The sequence below is a fragment of the Lutjanus erythropterus genome, chromosome 16 (genome assembly GCF_056507025.1).
Source record: "Lutjanus erythropterus isolate fLutEry1 chromosome 16, fLutEry1.hap2, whole genome shotgun sequence".
Classification (NCBI taxonomy): Eukaryota; Metazoa; Chordata; class Actinopteri; order Lutjaniformes; family Lutjanidae; genus Lutjanus; species Lutjanus erythropterus.
This window is the reverse complement of record NC_139332.1, coordinates 4,194,806-4,213,597: the sequence shown is the minus strand read 5'-3', so window position 1 is coordinate 4,213,597 and position 18,792 is coordinate 4,194,806. Positions and strand designations below refer to the sequence as shown.

Sequence of the window (18,792 nt, the reverse complement as noted above, 5' to 3'; positions counted from 1 at the left end):
TGGTACTCACACCACAGTTTGACAACAGGCTGTAGAGGCCACACTGCCACACTGCTGAAGCTTCCTCATGCCTTTGTCCTCCTCTGTTTACAGACTTTGATAACATCCAGATGTGGTCATCTGGGCTCCGCCTGTTTGAATCTGAGGAGACAGAAACACTGAGGTAGAAACACTGTGAGTGTGTCCTCCCTGCTGTGTGCCCACTGGCTGCTTCTGTTGTCCTCTGAAGGAAAAGTAGAAAGGAAACTGAAAATCTACCAGGACTCATCTGTGATCAGGTGAGTTCATTTCTGATTACAAAGCTCATTTATTCGCTGCTCTTTTATTTTAACAGTTAGCAGTAACCAACCACTGTCTAAATGACCATTTAAAGTTTGAATGTAAATGTTGACCATGTAAATGTTTGAGCAGATGATTGAGTGTCATTGTGTGTGACAGATCAGTGAAGAGGATGAGGCACAAGACGTCTGCTTTATTCTTCTCCTCTGGAATGATGATGGGATTTCTCTCCCTTCACTTTCTGCTGGACACAAACTCGTCCACAGATCAGCTCAGATATGTTGGGAAGGAAGCAGTGGATCATGAAGCCATACAGCATGTACACACAGGTAGGCACTGATTTACTTCATACTTTGTTTATTTTATTTTTTTGTATGATTGTGGCTGAATTTATAGTGAAGGGAACACAAATTTAAGGTAAAGTGCCAGAATAAGAAGATGTCTTGTTTCAATTTCAAAGAAAGTATCAGACAGTGTCACACAGATATGGAAGCCCAGCCAACTTATACTAACTAAGTTACACTTATACTAACTTACTGCCCACAATATTTCAGGAAAGGTCATTTACAGACAGAGGCTAATATTCATGGCCTCTGGAAATGTAGCATCATCCAAATGATAAATGAGTATATTTCTTTTAGCTGATTTTGGGCAAAAAAGGATTCAGGTTTTGTCTCTTACATTTAGGGTTGTCAAATTTGCCAAAAATAATAATAGTAAATGGTATTATTATGCTAACAATCAAACTGTCCTAAAATAATTATTTTGGTGCTATAATGTATTAAAATTACTTTACACTTTGAATTCCAAGCATTAACAAATAATGCCTTAAAACCACCTTAAAGAAAAGCAGATTATTTGTTTAAGACAGTGCCCACTAATATTTTTGTCTGTGTATTTGAAGGAATGCAACAATATCATTTAAATTTTAGTTTGCAGGATTTTTTGTTTTGTTTTTGACATGTTTTTGGCATCTGAAAAGACTGAGAACCATGTAGTGCTGAATTCTGGAGTTAGACCATTAAGATAATTAACACTTTACCCAAAATAGGGAAATTCACACATTACGGCAGCTGAAAAAGTACAGCTAGAAAAGACTGAGTAAAAAATAGAATTAAAATATTTAAAAAGTATAGATTATAGATTAGAACTATATACTTTACACACTTTTCACTTGTGTAGATATGTGGGATATATACACCTGGATGACTGGGGGAGACCCCTGATGATGTTGGCTATAACCATATATATATATATATATATATATATATATATATATATATATATATATATATATATATATATATATACATGTATGTGTATGTGTATGTGTGTATATATATATATGTATATATATATATATATATATACATATCAAGCTGCAAATGTTGAGTTAAACATTTTTCTGGCACCAAAACCCCCCAAAATGTCTGGTTATTGTGTATGTGACATCTCAAAATTGATATTCCACTGGTTGACTTAAGTTGTTCAGAATTCCAACAGGATCACAACAGTTTCAGAGCAATTGGCGGCATCTATGACTGCAAGGTATTAAACATGCTGACTGGACCGAGGATGATCAAAACTGCTCGTGTTTGAAGTCAGTTGACAAATTGTTGTGGTCCACCATACTTCCATTGCCAAAGCACGCATGAAGCATTCTCATTGTTTACAAGCTGTGAAAGGGTGGACAGAGCAATGCATTTAAATGGATAACTGTGCAGGATAACTGTGCACACATTGTAAAGTCATGCATGATGTCAGACATTGTATTATGAGAAATTGCCAAATGAATGGATAATTGCACCGAAATATAGAGATTTATATTGTATTGCATTGTGTTATTGCAGAGTACAAGCAGCAAAGATTCACAATATGGAGATATTATTGCACAGAAAATGATTCAACAGTAATAAATAAATAAATAAATAAATAAATAAATAAATAAATAAATAAATAAATAAATAGTATATTGCACAGGGTAACTGCAAAATATAAGAAAGGTACAAATGTAGTGTATAATAATATGCATACATTGTATAAAAAAGTTGAGATGACTTAAAATTTCAAGGCAAAGCAGTACAATAGATTTGAGTTTTGAGCCCAACTCAAACCTTTAAGTTTTGCTTTACTTGTGATTTGATTTTCTTCTTAAAATTACTTGAACTTTTGAGTTTTGGAAACTAAAAAAAATAATAAATAAAAAATTGGTCACAGTGAGCTGCGAACTGGATTTGTCTTTTTTTAGTGTCTGAAAATTATATGGTTGTAATTGAAATGATTAAAACTGTAACATTTACTTTCACTTTAATGAATTTACTCACTATTTTTTTTTAATAAAATGTTTTGAGTCTCTAAAATTAAAAGCTTTAAGTTTATCTAAAGAGGAAAAGTTAATTATCCCAAGAAAAGATCAGTAGTTGGTAAAACTTTTTCAGAACTTTGAGAATTTGAGTTGGACTTAAAACTCAAAAATCTGTTGTAGTCCATTGCCTTGAATTTTTGGGTTTTCTGAACTTTTTCATTTTTATAGTGTAATGTGTTGTTATAGAGTAATAGAATATGTACAAATATCAGTACATGCGTTATAAAACCTGAGATAGAGAATAAGGCAAATCATAATGACAGACACAGTGCTACATTATGACAAGACTGTTCATGACTTCTGTGTTCAGGATTTTTTGGATGGACCTGAAACATGGCTCGGTGACGTGCTGGTGCTATGGTCCCCCAGTACTATATAAGCCCCACAAACCAACACATGAACGACACCCCCCCCCCCACCCACCCTCACCCTCCCTAACAGTCAGTTACTAACGTACCTTCAGCGACTCTCTCAGTCCAAATCAGTCCAGCAGTTCACTTCAACTCACTTCAGTTCCAACAACCAGACACAGAAGGAAAAAAAAACATCCTGTCACCGTCCTCTGGCTCTGGTGGCTCAAACATGTCTGGACATGTCCAATAAAGCTGCTAGATGGAGCGTCTATGTTTCAGGTTGTTTTCAGGTCGTAGTGGTGTTTGACACTGAGACAGCAGAACAGACACGCTCCCAGTGTTTCAGAGCAGAGAAAGCATTTTTTTAATCATCCAAATGTAGCTGGGTGGTTAATAACACGTTTCTGTGGTGTAACACACATTTATTGTTGCTTTACAAAGACTTTAAGTCTTAAACCAACACATTTCTGATACTTTCTTTTCCAGTTTCTCCAGGTGAGAACAATAGCTCAACTAATTCCTCTCGCACAACACGGATCCTGTGCTGGATCTTGACGGGGCCGAGTTACATGGAGTCCCGAACCAAGCACATCAAGGACACATGGGCTAAGCGTTGTGACAAAGTCCTGTACATGAGCTCCGTCAAGACAGACTTCCCCACTGTAAAGCTGAACGTGAGCGAGGGAAGGGACAAATTGTACTGGAAGACCATTCGAGCCTTTCAGTACATCCACCAGCACCACCTGGACGAAGCCGACTGGTTCCTAAAAGCGGATGATGACACATATGTGGTGATAGAGAATCTACGCTACACCTTATCCAAATATGATCCAGAAAAGCCATTGTACCTGGGAAGAAGGTTTTACCCTTTTATTGCACAAGGCTACATGAGTGGAGGAGCAGGTTACGTCTTAAGCAAGGAAGCAGTGAGAAGATTTGTCAAAGGGTTCAGCACTGGGGAATGTACCCACTTCTCCAGTATAGAGGACATGGCTCTGGGGAAGTGTATGGAGACGATGAAGGTGGAGCCAGCAGACTCCAGAGACGTGAAGGGGAGGCAGACGTTTCATGCATACCCTCCACACTATTACCTGGTCAGACAGCTCCAAAGACCAAGGCCTTGGTTTCTGATTTATGACCACTACGCTCCAGCAGAGGTATGCAACACAACACGCTAAGTGCTGTTAAGAACCTGGAATTAGCCTTGTTTTAGGAAATCCCATGACATGAGCAGCATCTCAAGATATAAATCAGTAAGAAACCTGTTATGCCTGCATGGGAATTAATTAATATTGGACAATTTACACCTCACAATTAACATCCAGTGTCTATGTAAGAAGTAGCGTGCCTTTTCTGTATAGAGGTGGAAAGGGGTGTTGAACTCAATCACGGACCACGAATTACAACGTCTCAACTTAGATTTGTAGATGCAGCAATGAATCTCAGAGTATTCCTGAGCCCATGTAGTAATATCCTTTAATACAGTCATGTTGTTTTTTATTGCAGTGCTGCCTGAGGGATTGAAGGTCATTGGCTTTCAGTGTGTTGCCCTTTTGTGCAGGGATTTCTACACAATAATGATAGGAGAGGCTGCTTTTAGTCAGAACATAATAACATTTCCAAGTATAGTGTCACAGCAGTCATGCTGCTGTTCCTCCTTGCAACCCATCCACTATTAATCATATGTTAATTTTTATGGTGCAGATTAACTGCAGTACCAGCATCACTACAAGTGGGTCATCTTAGCATCCCCGTTCACTTCTCCAACCTGCCAAATCTATAATTTAAATAGCACTGGTCCAGAGGTAGTTCACTTCAGCTGACTTCAGTTGTAACAACCCGACACAGAAGAAAAAAAAATACCATCCTGTCACCGTCCTCTGGCTCTGGTGGCTCAGAACATATCTGGACATGTCCAATAAAGCTGCTAGACGGAGCGTCCATGTTTCAGGTGGTTTTCAGGTCGTAAGGATGTTTTGACACTAAGACAGCAGAGCGGAAACACCCCCAGTGTTTCAGAGCAGAGAAAACTGCTAATGTTTAATGATTTTGAAGCTTAATTTGATAAGTTTAGTGATATTTTTTAATCCTTCAAATTTATCTGGGTGGTTAACAACATGTTTCTGTGTTATGACGAACTCAGTACACACATGGGACATTGCACTCTGATTGGTTTAATTCATGTTGCGCTCAAAACACACCTTTGATTAATAAAGAGAGTAAAAACAACCCCTTTGCACCTTTCGTTGTGCCCAGATTATGCACCATTTAAAAAGAAAAGTGCAGTTGGACACACCCTTAATGCACTTGCACCATGCAATTAACCCAGTGCAATAGATCATTTTAATAGGGCCCAAAATATTTTGTCTCTGTGTCTCTGAATATAGGTCAAAAAGGATTTGGAAATCATTGCATTCAGTTTTATTTACTTTTTACGCCGTCTCCAAACTTTTTTGTGAGTCCCAGTTGTAACTACTGTGGACACCTCACACACCTGAGGTATCTAAAGGTACATATGTCTTCTGATGTTTCTGTAACAAATTCTTGGGTGGATTTTTAAGTGTCTTTTGATCTGCCTGCACTCCTGATGACTGCTGTTAATTTTAGTGAATGACTGTTGACTTGTCACAACAGTTTTTACAAGGTAACCGTAGCAATGTCTCAGGAAGAGCCCAATTGTTCTATTACAGTTTTCAGCAGGAGGTCAGGTTGGTTTAGAACACAGAGTGTTGCTGGACATTATAGTGCAGCACCCTGTACACTATATGGAAAAGGGCAGTAGGCTATAACATATTAGTGGAAAGTCAAAATAATCTGGTAAGCCCAAAAAACATGTAGTGCAGTCCTTGAGTTTGACACACGTGCTCTAATATGTTTTTCTTCTTGCTCTCTCCAGGGTCCAGGTTGCTGCTCGGATTTCGTTGTGTCCTTTCACTACATCTACGCTGTGGAGCTGTATGTCCTGGAGTACCTGACGTATCATCTGCGCCCATACGGATACAAATATAGATTTAATCCTGACGAAAAGACTGGACTTAACACCACAACTAGGTCCACGTAAAATGTCTGTCTGCTCGACAAGTTTGCACTGATTGGAGAAGGGGACGATGGTGAATTAGGTTTTAGAGACAAGCTTATTTATAACTTATTTACAATAATACTGTATATATTTATTTAACTATCTGTAAGTTTCAGGTTTATGGTTTATTGCTTCCACTTGCTTAAACATTCCTGCAAAAGTCAGATTTTTTTAAAGATTATTTTTTGGGCTTTTTGCTTTTATTTCTGATAGAGACAGGTGAAGATATGACAGGAAAGGGGGTAGAGAGAGAGGGGATGACATGCAGCAAATAGGCGGTAGGTGGGAGTCAAACAAGCAGCTGCTGCAGAGGACTGACAGCCTCAGTACATGGGACACACACTCCACAAACTGAGCTATAAGGGTGCCTCATCTGATTTTAACTGTTTATTTTTTACTTTTTATGATTGTTATGCCCCATCTTGGTAATGAAATGCATCCAAATATCTGTGCACATTCTGTGGTGAAGTTACTAAAAAAAGCTTAATGTGTAATTCGACATGTTAACTTATAAAATGAAAGGAGGAAGGTATTTATATATAAAACAAAGAAAGCTGAAATTCTGCTGCATTTCTGCACTGATACTTCATACAATTAAGTATGTTGAAAACAGAACATGCATATTAAAGGGATAGTTTGCCCCAAAATGAAAATGCAGCCATTATCCAGTCACCCTCATGCAGGGTTTATTTTTTAGTCCACAAAACACTGCTGGAGTTTCACAGGAAAAGAGTTTTGCTGAATCTCCAAATCAATAAAAGTGAATGGTGACCACCTTTTAAATGGAAAAAAAACAAGTGGAAAAAAACTTAAATGCCTCCATGCTGCTCGTCTGATGTAACCCAAGTCTCCTAAAGCCCCAACATGCTGTTCACCTATGTGCACACACTGTCACACCTGTTCACATGGTGTATATGTACATGTGGCTCCAAGTTAAGGATCTACAGTGAAGATTCAGGCTAAAAATATGGTGACGTCTTTCAAGTCAACTTGGTATGTTGGGGCTTTAGGAGACTTGGATTAGACCAGACAAGCAGTATGGAGGCATTTTATGTTTCTTCTTTTTTTCTTTTCTTTCCTTTTTGGTTGTTATTGCAATGTTTGAAAACTGGTCACCATTCACTTCCATTGTTTGGGAGATTCTGCAACACTGTTTTCCTGTGAAACTCCAGCAGTGTTTTGTGGACTAAAAAACTAAACCTGACCTTCAACTGGCATGAGTAGATAATGACTGAATTTTCATTTTTTGGGTGAACTATGCCTTTATCGCTAACTCTCTTACCTGATCAATAGGAGAGAGAGTCATTGTTATTGTTATGTCACTGTGAGGTCACCTCAGCAGATGAGTGATCAGAATATGCTTAAAAGGATAGTTCAGACCCAGGCACTTGTTTTGCTCTTCTATTATTGGAGCACAGAGCAAAAAGGGGCGGTACTAGTTCAGTAGGACTACATGTACCAGCTGTGTGAACTCAATGTCAAATGCTATATACTGTATTTGACACACTTTTGAAAAGGGTTATTTAAATGGGCAATCTTTAAGAAATTATATTTTAACGATATATATTACAGTAAAATGTGTCTTTTTCCATACCACATTCATCATGAGTTAGGCTGGCTATGTTAACAAAATGCTAGCTAACTAGCTATAAATCATTAGCTAGCCAGTTAGCCTGTGTTTTTGATCATATTAGCCATATTACGATGTAAATATGTGTCACTTTTACAGAACAATTTGAAGCAGCCTACCAAGTTTTCTCATCTGGTTTTGGAGCACAGGGCAAAGGGACAGGGCTTTTGGTGGGAAGGGTCAATCAAACTGTCAAACTTTCATGTATAAGCTGAGACGCAGCCAGAGGCTTTAGATCAGTAGGACTACATATACCAGCTGTGTATACTCAATGTCAAATACTATATATGTGATTGAAATGGGCAGTCTTTAAGAAATTATATTTTATTTATTGAATAAAAAGTTTATTTTGTTTAACTACCATGTTCTAAGTTCACTATTCCTTCTGGCACTTTTACAGTGTTAAACAATTAAACAATATATTTTACAGTCAAGTGTGTCTCTTTCCATACAACATTCATCATAATGGAGGTTAATAGATTTGGTTAAGATGAACTAAAACAACTAGAGCTTCAGAGATGAACACTGAAGTAGCTACAACATAATGTGAAAATACCATCAACAGGTTAAGAATACAGTGTGTTTAGTTATCCAGATGTCCTTAAAGGCACCGCTGCTGTGTGGACGACTCTTACAGACACACCTACAAACAGAGACCCACAGAAACAATATATAACGAGACATTAATACCCTAAACTGACTTAGAACATTATTATTTATACACTGTTGGGTCCATAAACTACATCTGTAACAACAGTATATACAGTCGACTCTATTCACATTGCAGGTGCTCCATCAGTAGAGGCTCTCTTCCTTCTGCACGCTGATACAGTTGGTGGCTGTAAATTCATAGAAATATTAAAGATCTGTGGATTATCTTGAGTAACCAGGTCATGATTTCTGTTGAGTTCAAAGTCCATGCATTCTTAACTGAAGTAAAAGTACAGATAATGTAAAAAGTACAGTAAGTATAAAAGTCATAAGTCTACCCTTGGATATTTCTGTGCAAAGCTAACTGAACCTCACCTTCTCTCCACAGTCGAGTCTCTCTGTCTCTTTTGTCTTATTACGCCTTTTGTGCCTTCTTACATCTTTTTGTTGTGACATTTTTGTTGTATTGTTGCATCTTTTTGTCTTGTTCTCTTTTACGTATTTATTTGTTGTCTTTTTTGCCTTGTTACATCCTTTATGCTGTTGTTATTGTCTAGTTACATCCTTTACATTTTTTTTGTTTTATTTTATGTTAAACTCACCTTTTGTTTTGTCTTTTCAGTCTTGCTATTCCTTTTACATCATTTTTGTCTTGTTATGACTTTTACTTTGACTTTGTCTTGCTATGTCTGTTGTGGTCTTGTTATATTTTGACATCTTTTTTGTTTTTTTGGCGTTGTTACGCCTTTTCTTTGTCTTGTTGCGTCTTTCTGTCGTTCCATGTCCTGTTGCATCTTTTTGACTTATGTCTTTTACATCTTCTCTTGTTATGACTTTTTTGCCTTGTGTCTTTTATGTTGTTGTCTTGTTACATCTTTTACACTGTTTTCATCTTCTTATTATGCCTTCTGTCTTCTTTTCATTTGTCTTTTTAGTTTTGTTATATCTTCAACATCATTTTCATCTTACTACTACTGATGTCTTTGTCTTGTCACATCTTTTTTGTTGGTTTGTTCGTACATTCTGATGTCTTTTTCATCTTATGTCTTTCTTGTTTTGTTATGTCTTTTACATTGTTTTTTATTCTCATTACATCATTTTCAGTGTTTCTGTCTTCTTACGTCTTTTGTGTTGTTTTTCTTTTGATAGGTCTTTTTTCATTTTGTCACATCTCTTATGTTGTTTGTCTTGTTGTTGGGAAGGTGACTGGCAATGACACAAAATAAAAATCAATCAATCAATAATTCCCTACAAAAGTAATGAGCCTGTTTTAAAAATGCAAGGAGTAGAAAGTACAGATATTTTTGTTAATATATAGGCAGTAAAAGTAGAAAGTTGACAGAAAAATAAGTAGTAAGTATTACTACTTAGTTACTGTTGTATTTGTTACTTCCCAACTCTGGCCATCTACTTTAATTATATCGTAGAGAAGACAGACATTTCTACAGCTGATATCTCCAAAACTCTGCAACTCACACCAGAACTATGTAGGATCAATGAAGTGGTATAAAAAAAACATCATGTCATGATTATTGTGACCAAAATTATTGCAGTACTATCACAGACTTGTGATAACGTGATACACACACTGAAATGGTTTCACTAAGTTTTATATTGAATGTTCCTTGCAGGGTGAGTGTGTTTTGATGCAAAACACTGCTTCTGGGAGACTTGCTAACTTTGGTTGATATTGGACAGTATTTACTGTGAGTTTTTCAAAGCATGGAAATCAAACACAGTTTTAATGATGGGATTTTACCTTGTTTTATCATGAAACCACTAATTGTTTCATCCCTGCTATCTAGATGGATAAATAGCGCTACAAATAAGAGGAAACGTATTTTTGATTTGGGGGTGAACTGTCCCTTTATAAAGGACGATTTAATAAGTCCTGAACAAGGAACAACTTGCTGAACAAGTTGAATGTGTTGGCTGGTAACAGGATCTGGATCAAGAGTGTTAGGCTTGGTGAGGAAGACCACCTGAAGAGACCAAAGCCCTGTTCACACAGGACAAGGACATGGGGACCTGTAGTAACTTCAAATCATATTTGTGGTTTCTTCACTTCTCTGCAACAGCAAACTGAAATAAAACATTTGAGGACATGTTGGGCAACATTTTATGGATTGATTATTCAATAACAGTATTTGTGTTTCATTTAAAAAATATTTTAAAGTAGCTACGTTTAATGAACTGGGGGACATTTAAAAATCAGAATCTGAAAAAATGTTTTTTAAATTGAAAGACGGTGGTTTGCACTGAAACCAGGAACTTGTTACAGTACATGTATACAAATATTCTCCAGTTGAAGGGAAAAATCTGAAACTGCAATGATGTGTTAATCTTACTGTGGTTCATGGTACTAGAATATTATACATTTATTCATATATAATTTTAAAGGGACAGTTAACCCCAAAAATACTACATTTTTCTCCTGACCTGTAGTACTACTTTCTTTCTACTTGAAACTACTTTCTTTCTACTTGAAAGAAAGTAGTTCCTACAAAAAACTTCTCACAACGAGATCTGTGGACCATCTTGACTAATGAGGTCATGATTTTTGGAAACAGACGCTGGTTCTGAATTCTCCAAATGTATTATACTGTCCCATCATACTGAAAAGAAAGCAGACATCTCTACAGCTGATACTTCCAATACTCTGCAACTCACGCCCCCAAAACATCTGATGAATAAATAGCACTACAGGACAGGGGAAAAATATGTAGTTTTTGATTTTGAGGTGAAGTGTCCCTTCAAAATATTAAAATTAAGTACTTGTGTAAAAAGTCGTACTCTAAACTCTACTGTTTTTTTTTTTTCCAGATGAATAATAAGCAACTTCAGATCGAATAATTATCTTATTGCATCATATTATTTGTCCTCTTCTGAATAATAAATTGGGATTCAGATGCATCCCTCATACTGACTTTGCTTATCCTGTGTGAATGTGCTGCACGAGACACAGATGTGGGGGGTGAGGTCCTCTGGTGACACTAGTCCTGTGTGAGCAGAGCTTAAACTCGCTGTGTGATACAGTTCCAGTCTGGTGTAAAGAGGAGTCAGTAACTGGACAATGACAAGAAAACACTTAAGGAGGTGAAAATAAAATGATTAACATTTGTGAAGCCATGTTAAACCAGTCTTTTAGATGCTCCTGTCAGAGTGTAGTGGTTGGTACAGCTGGTACGTGTGCAACAGGAGCACCTGCAGTGTGAACGTAGCCTGAGAGACAGTGAGGAGGTCCCAGTCTGCTCCACATCATCTCCTCCACCTGCAGCAGTGCACGGTGAGACCACAGCAGCAGCTGCTGGTCGCACAGTGAAGCCTGCGTCATCAGTCCGTCGGTTTGTTACTCAGTGACGCACGCCGATGGAGCACGTTAGCGTTGCACACACCCTTATCTCCAGACATGCTGTGTTATGTGTAGACGCAGGAATTCCTGCAGTCGGCTTCAGTCTCAAAGTTGTTTGCGTTGCCCTGACAGCCTCCGAACCAGAACTGGGCGCAGGCGTTGGCCTCAGGGTCGTAGTACCACTTGACCACGTAGTCTCGACAGGGACCGGGATCCAGAGGCTGACTGCAGCCCTCAGCTGGAAGGACGAAAAGGAAATGGTGGGTGAACAGTTGAGCTTGGATTGATGAATCAGTCAGCATGATTGCATACCACTGATAAAACATGACGCAGCTCTTTTGTTTAGTCTGACAAATGTTCACACACAGCCACTGACGTAAAGTTCAGCTCCCTTTCATCTGGATCTGAATACCTGATCCACCTCTGAGCAGTGCTGCAACAAGTGTTCACATCCTTCACTAAAGTAAAAGTAGAAATACAACCATTTAAAAATACTCAAACAAGTAAAAGTCTTTCATTTAAAAAGTGTACTGAACTGACTGGTTGAAGAGTGAATGCCTGTGACCTTTGACCCCTCATGCAGCATTGCGTTAAAACTGTATTATAAAAGCACATCATTGTATGAAGGATGGTATGGGGATGGCATCATGGGTAAATGTCACATCTGTGAAGGCCCCATTAATGCTGACAGGTCCATACAGGTTTTGGAGCAACATATGCTGCCATCCAGATGACGTCTTTTTCAGAGACATATCTGTCTTTGACTTTGTAGTAAATTAGTTCAGGTACTAGACTGACCTGGCTGCAGTCCAGACCTCTCTCCCGTTGAAAATGTGTGGCGTTCATGTGCTTCCGTCACTGCGCCCAGCAACAAATAATTGTCCTACATCATCCTACCACAATCCTTATCCTACCACACGTGTTTGAGCTGTCTGAAGTGCATACTGTTTTTATGAGTGTTTGCTTTCTATATAATTGTTCATTTTTGCTCATTGCTCTGTCTAACAAAAGGACATTGTCTGAGTGAGGGAGGTGGCGAGATTTCCTAACCAAAAACAAACACAGAAAAGTGATAAGCAGCCTCTTCACGTGTTATACAACTCAAAATTTCCAGTCATCTTTTTGTCATGCTGCTGCAGAGCAGGAAGGCAGTACACTTCTCAGGAAAATGACGTGATTGAGTGTATCAAAGGTGCATTGTTGCTGTTGTTTACCCGGCATCGATGAGTCTGTCAGTGGGAGAGGAGGAGGGCTGACCGGAGCCTGTGTGCTCTCCGCCTCGTACAGCCAGTCAGTGGGAGTCTGAGGCCCCACCACAGAGGTTGCCCCGGGGCCGTGCTTCCCCCTGCCCCCGGGCGAGGCAAACACGACGTCCGGCATCACCAGCACTTTGGTATCGATCAGGTTCTTGTCGGCCCGATGTGGCTCCAGGGGCGGTGGAGTCGAGGCTGTTACCGGCTCCACCGGGAGCTCAACCTTGGAAGCAGAAGAAGAGCTCAGATCAGACACACGAGCTGTAACATAACACTGTTTTATATGTCTCAGTGCAGTCTTTTCTGTCCTCAACCCTGCTACTGTTGTGTAATCAGAATGATATCAGTGGATAAAAACATGAGATAAATAATTTAATAATTTTCCTACTAGAGGTCTGAAGTGAATTAATGACAGATGTAAAGATGTTCATCCTGGTCATTTCTCTCTTTTTTTCTTTTTTCTTTTTTGTTTTTGTTTTCCTGTTTTATATAGTTAGCTTGATTCTGAATATTGTTCTTTGTCTTGTACTTGTCTTTTTTATGGTTGATTATATACAAGAAAATTGAGTCTATCTGTAAAAGGCCTGTGTTCTAAGTCAGATTAATTTATGAAATTCTCTCAGTAATATCAGCATAACCATAGGCTACATATTTTTACAGCTGGGAAATGTGAGGATCACTTTACACTGCAAAAAAATAGTTGAGACAGCTCAGAATTTCAAGGCAATGTACTGCAATAGATTTGAGTTTTGAACCCAACTCAAACTTTTTGACTTTTGAAATAAACTTGAAACAGTTCTGCCGACCTATAATCTTGAGTTGAGATGAATTACTTTTCTTCTTTCGATAAGCTTGAATCTTTGAATCTTTTAGAAACTTAAAAAAAGGGGTCACAGTGAGCTGTGAACCTAGTTTTAATTGAAAATATTTACATTTTAAACATCATACACTTTCACTCCACTGGATTAAAGTTTATCTAAAGAAGAAAAGTAAATTATCTACAAGAGACTGGTTGTTAATCAGTTGTTAGTTGGTAAAACTTTCAAAACTTAGGAATTTGAGTCGGGCTCAAAACTCAAAAATCTAATGCAGTATGTTGCCTTGAAATTTTGAGTTTTTTCACCTTTTTCATTTTTACAGTAGAGCTTTTCACACTACATTTAGCCCCAGGTTAAGAGAACAGTCAGCCCCAGGCTAAGGGAGCTGTTATCTCTGGGCTAAAAGAGTTTTCACACTGGCATGATCCTGGAATATTCCAAAGTGGGCTAACCCTGATTTTAGCCTAGGGCTAGTTGGCCCTGCAGGGTTAGCCCCAGGTTTGCAGGGTTATCCCCTGAAAACTGATTTAACACAGGGCTAAAAGGTGCCAGTGTGAAGCAGGGCTAAAAAAATAGAAGAAGATAATCAGCCAGGTTAATGGAAACCTGTGTGGGTGTATAGAGGTTTTAAACCAGAGCTAGAAGAAGGGCGGTGTGAATCATATAGCCCTGGACTTAGCTTAACCCTGGGTTAACAATGTGTGTGTGAAAAGGGGCTAAGTTATCCCAGGGTTAACTCTTAGTCCAGGGCTAAGGATCACCCTGGGCTAATAATATACAGTAAGAAAAGCCCTAGTATAGACCTACGACAAAGACAAATGAAAATTAAAATGTTTTTAAAAATAACTTCATTTCCATATATTTTTTTCCACTGGAGAGTGGCAGACCTCTGGTTTAAAATGAGAAGAGTGGTGTTGTGTGTGTTGTATTCACCACCTAAAGGCTGAGGTTAAAGACTATTTTCAAGTATGAAATCTGTTTTTTCCAGAGGAGATCAAAGCAGCATTACTATGATGTTTTCCTCCTCAGGGAACTCTCTGGAGAGGCTGTCTTCTGGAGCCTCTGGATGGACGTCCACAGGGGGAAAGACAGAGTTTGGTAGAAACGCCATCGTCTCGTCCGGCTCACAAATCCGACTCAGTATTTGGCTTTCCAGAGCTGGACACAAACAAACACAGAGGTAACAGCATTAGAAAAGTTGTATTTTTATCACATGAAATGATAGAGAGAGATGACTGGATGAATAATAAACCAAAGTAGCAATCATACAATATTTTTACAGAAGTATTTCACTTGTATCTAAAGCCTCAGGAAACTCAAATGCATGTTAAGCTTCTAACTATGTAATTTAGGGTCTGATGTACAGAACAGTAAGGATCCAAAATGTGTTAGAAATTACTTTTAATCCAGATTTCCTGTATTTGGTTTGAACTGGGCACACTTGTGTGCTCACACATTTAGTACGTAAATTATGCAATGAATTCCACAAACCACTCCATCAGGTGTGAAGAGTTAACAGCATGTTTTAGAAAACGAGAGCTGTTCCGAATAGGGCTGCATGATTAGGTGAAAAAGTCATACTGCAATTATTTTGAGCAGTGATCAGTTTTGCGTTACAATTTTCATCTTCACTGAAAAAGAAGAAAACTGTTAAAATCGTGATGATGTGATATTTATTGAGGTCTGAACCAAACAAACGTGTTTTCACCTGGAAGAACAAGATTTTTAAGTCAGGTCATCTCTGCAGCTCTACAGTGCTGTTTTCTCACACTTTTTTCTTTTTTCAAAAAATTGCAATATTGTTCAGGCACTTGGCCATCGCACGATTTTACTGCGATTAATTGTGCAGCCCTGGTAATGAATACTATTTTTCTAGCTTTGAAGATTTAATGAGAATTTCCTGGAAATAATGAGCTATCGTTTGATGACTGTTTATCATCTGAGGGCAACGGCAGGGTTCATTTTAACAGTCATTTTTCATTTAGTTTTAGCCTTGGTCGCCTACTTTGGTTACTTCATTCAACTGTTTATTCTTTACCCTTCAATAACATTCTTTCATAAATTGGTTATCGTGGGTCTTCAATCAGTAAATTACCTCTTATTGTTACATCTATCTCCAGCTAGTGTTACAGCCCATCCTAGAAGTGCGGTAGATTGTAACAACGTAACATTGCCTCTTTTGCTCTTCACACAGCTGTTTAATTGCATGAATTTGTCAGTAATACTCAGGCTACAATTGGAAACCAGAATACGTCTGATACCAAAATCTATTTCCTTGCCTACAGATTGGATTTTATGTGCACAGGTTTTGAGGTATGTCACAGAGGAGCTCCATCTCTCACTCACTTTTTCAGTGCATCTACACAAAAGTCTTCCTCTCTTCAAAAAACAAAAACAAAAACAAAACAAACCGTGTAGCATTCAAATTTAGAAGTCGATTACCCTGGCTATGAAGCATTTGGGTCAGACCTGATGAATAATCTACTCAGACAATGACAAATGTCAACAGTTTTACAAACGACACAGTTTGCTTACTGGAAAGTGACCTGAAGTCATCTATGAGGTAGACGTGCTCTTCATCAGGATCAGAGGCAATAACATTCATCTCAGCTAGGAACTCTTCATAGAGGGGGTCAGTCCTGTTCACCACTCCTATAGCAAACATCTCAATGCCTGCTGCGTGGGCCTCTGTCGCTGTTTCTTCAAACTGCATGACGTCACGGGGGTCGGCTTGCCCGTCCGTCAAAACCACAGCCACCTTCCTCACGCCGGGTCTGGAGGCCTGGAACAGCTGGTTGGCTCGATGGATGGCGCTGCCCGTGAAGGTGCCCTCGCCCAGGTAAGGCATCTTTCTGACGGCGGCCTTGATGTCGTCCTGCGTGGACTGCTGCTGCAGACTCACCACCACCATGTCCACGTGGCTGTAGAGCACCACGCCGATACGGCTGGCCTCTCGGCTCACCGACACCCGGTCGATAACGGCGTTCACAAAGTCCTTCACCAGCTCAAAGTTCTCTGGTCCGACGCTCTCAGAGCTGTCGATCACAAACACCAGCTCCAGAGGACTCTCTCTGCACTTCAGACCACAGCCTGGAAAACAAGTAAAACACATCAATTATAATGCAAAAACATGAACTAATGTAAACAAGCATCTTATAATCTCACTTGATGAAAAAAATACACTGCAATAAGCCTGATATAAATACTAGAGCACTTCAAACTTTACTTCAGAGTACTACTTAAGTTGCTCTTGATTCACTCAACTCTATGGCATGTTTTAAACCATTTTTAGCCAGACTGCATTATATCATGAAAGAATCTAATATCTTGTTGACTTTATTTACATTATTTACATTAGGTCCCAACTAAGAAACACAAGACTACTCATGACCAGGGCTGGGTATTGTTTAAACATATGATACCACAGAGAACTTAATCTGATACCTTTTTTAAAACTTCAACGCTTACTTACTTAATACTACAGTACTTGATTTCACCAAACCACAGACTGTACACTATAAAAACAAAATGGTTGAGAAAACTCAAACTTCCAGTTTTGAAAAGTTTGAAAAAAGTTTTACCTGATACTAATAATTTTTTGTTGAGATAATTTACTATTCTCCTTTACATAAACTTAAATGTTTGAGTTTAGAAACACCAATATTGTGTAAATGTATTGAAGCGAAAGTGAATGATGGTCAAAATTTCAATATTTTCAATTAAAACAGTTTATTTTTCAGGCACCAATATGATGTCAAATGAAGCTCAGCGCAAGTTCAGTCAGGAGGATCATCTCATGCCTCATTCATTCATAACTGTCTTTCTCTCCCTGCTTTACCCACTATTCTCAATCAGCTATCTATGGGCCTTTACTCCAAGTTAACCAACCAGATTTAGCCACAGTCTTCACCAGCCAATCACGTCGTTGTGCCAGAACTTTAAATCTGTTCTCCTCTCTGCCACTTTCAGCTGTCATTTCTGCACAGAATTGTTCTTGGGGGTTTCTTTACTAATCTCAGCTTCACTACCCCCTTTATCTTGATGATGTCACGATAGAGTCTAACCACCAAAGACTTTTCACATTTCTCTCTGAATCGTGCACATGTCAAATAAATGTACTCGTATACTCAAAATGAGTCTCTCCTGATTGAAATCAGGTTCACAGCTCACTGTGACCAATTTTTGAAATACATTTTCTTCTGAGTTTCTAAAACTTATGAAAAGATTCAAGTTTATCTAAAGAAGAAAAGTAAATAATCTTAAATGTAGCGACGCCTGTGAGCTAGTTCAGGCAGTCAACTCGAGCTGCACCGCAATCACACGCGACACGCCTCACTCTCTGTAGTACATACCAAGCGCACCCTTCCAATCTGGTCATCTATTTAAACCTTTAAAACCTCCCATCTCTCCCTCTGCCCGTTAAGGCCATTGCTATTTGCATCAGCATTACTGCCTGTTCATTCAGCCCCAGCAGTGTACATGTCTGTAGCCGCTATCAGTAGCTGCAGTAACAGTGAACTCACACATTGCATTAAACTGAAGAAGGCTTGCTGTGATTGGCTGTGAGCAAAACCAAGCAAATGGTCATGTTTTCTTGTTCTGGGTACAAACTGGGCTGAATGCAGGTATCATTCAACTGGAGAAGTTTTGATACTACTTGGTACTGGGTTATTTCGCTTGATACCTTAAAGGTTTTGAGTACTGATACCCAGCCCTACTAATGAGTGAGGATTAAACAGCAAAACATGAGCAAGTGAGTAATTTACCACAGATTTCTCTTATTATCCTGATGACTTCTTCTCTCTGTGAATGGAGAGGAAAAGAAGAGGCATTAGGTCTTAAATGTTAATGTTAACATATAAAGCTCAGCGTCATTTGTGACAGTTGTGTCCCTTTACTCACTGTCAGTCCTGGTTCGCCTTTCTCTCCAGGTCTCCCCTGTAAAATTAAACTCAAATTACTAAGTAGAATGATAACAGGACAGAGCATTTTGGTGACCTCATGTACAGGAT

General features: G+C 38.7%; 2 protein-coding genes across 2 annotated transcripts in view; one reads left to right on the top strand and one right to left on the bottom strand.

Annotated features, from left to right (window-relative positions):
- The first annotated feature begins 426 nt into the window (after positions 1–426).
- Positions 427–6,752, top strand: c1galt1a (core 1 synthase, glycoprotein-N-acetylgalactosamine 3-beta-galactosyltransferase 1a). The gene is made up of 3 exons (XM_084738717.1): positions 427–608; positions 3,484–4,154; positions 5,894–6,752. The coding sequence occupies exons 1-3, from the start codon at positions 452–454 to the stop codon at positions 6,056–6,058; spliced, it is 993 nt and encodes a 330-aa protein (XP_084594843.1). The 5' UTR covers positions 427–451; the 3' UTR covers positions 6,059–6,752.
- A 4,078-nt stretch (positions 6,753–10,830) lies between these two features.
- Positions 10,831–18,792, bottom strand: part of col28a1a (collagen, type XXVIII, alpha 1a) — a 39,308-nt gene continuing 31,346 nt past the window's right edge. Inside the window, exons 30-35 of the mRNA XM_084738718.1 lie at positions 18,683–18,718; positions 18,547–18,583; positions 16,316–16,870; positions 14,790–14,938; positions 12,924–13,185; positions 10,831–11,947 (exon numbers count right to left, since the gene is read on the bottom strand). Of these exons, the coding sequence (XP_084594844.1) occupies positions 11,775–11,947; positions 12,924–13,185; positions 14,790–14,938; positions 16,316–16,870; positions 18,547–18,583; positions 18,683–18,718 (1,212 nt within the window). The 3' untranslated portion in view covers positions 10,831–11,774. The remainder of the gene's footprint in view (positions 11,948–12,923; positions 13,186–14,789; positions 14,939–16,315; positions 16,871–18,546; positions 18,584–18,682; positions 18,719–18,792) is intronic.

What these genes read in the sequence shown, in the direction of transcription:
- c1galt1a (XM_084738717.1), top strand. Translation starts at nt 452, where the DNA reads ATGAGGCACAAGACGTCTGCTTTATTCTTCTCCTCTGGAATGATGATG. An exon ending in CATACAGCATGTACACACAG is followed by an intron (nt 609 to 3,483) that starts GTAGGCACTGAT and finishes TTTCTTTTCCAG; the next exon opens with TTTCTCCAGGTGAGAACAAT. An exon ending in ACCACTACGCTCCAGCAGAG is followed by an intron (nt 4,155 to 5,893) that starts GTATGCAACACA and finishes TGCTCTCTCCAG; the next exon opens with GGTCCAGGTTGCTGCTCGGA.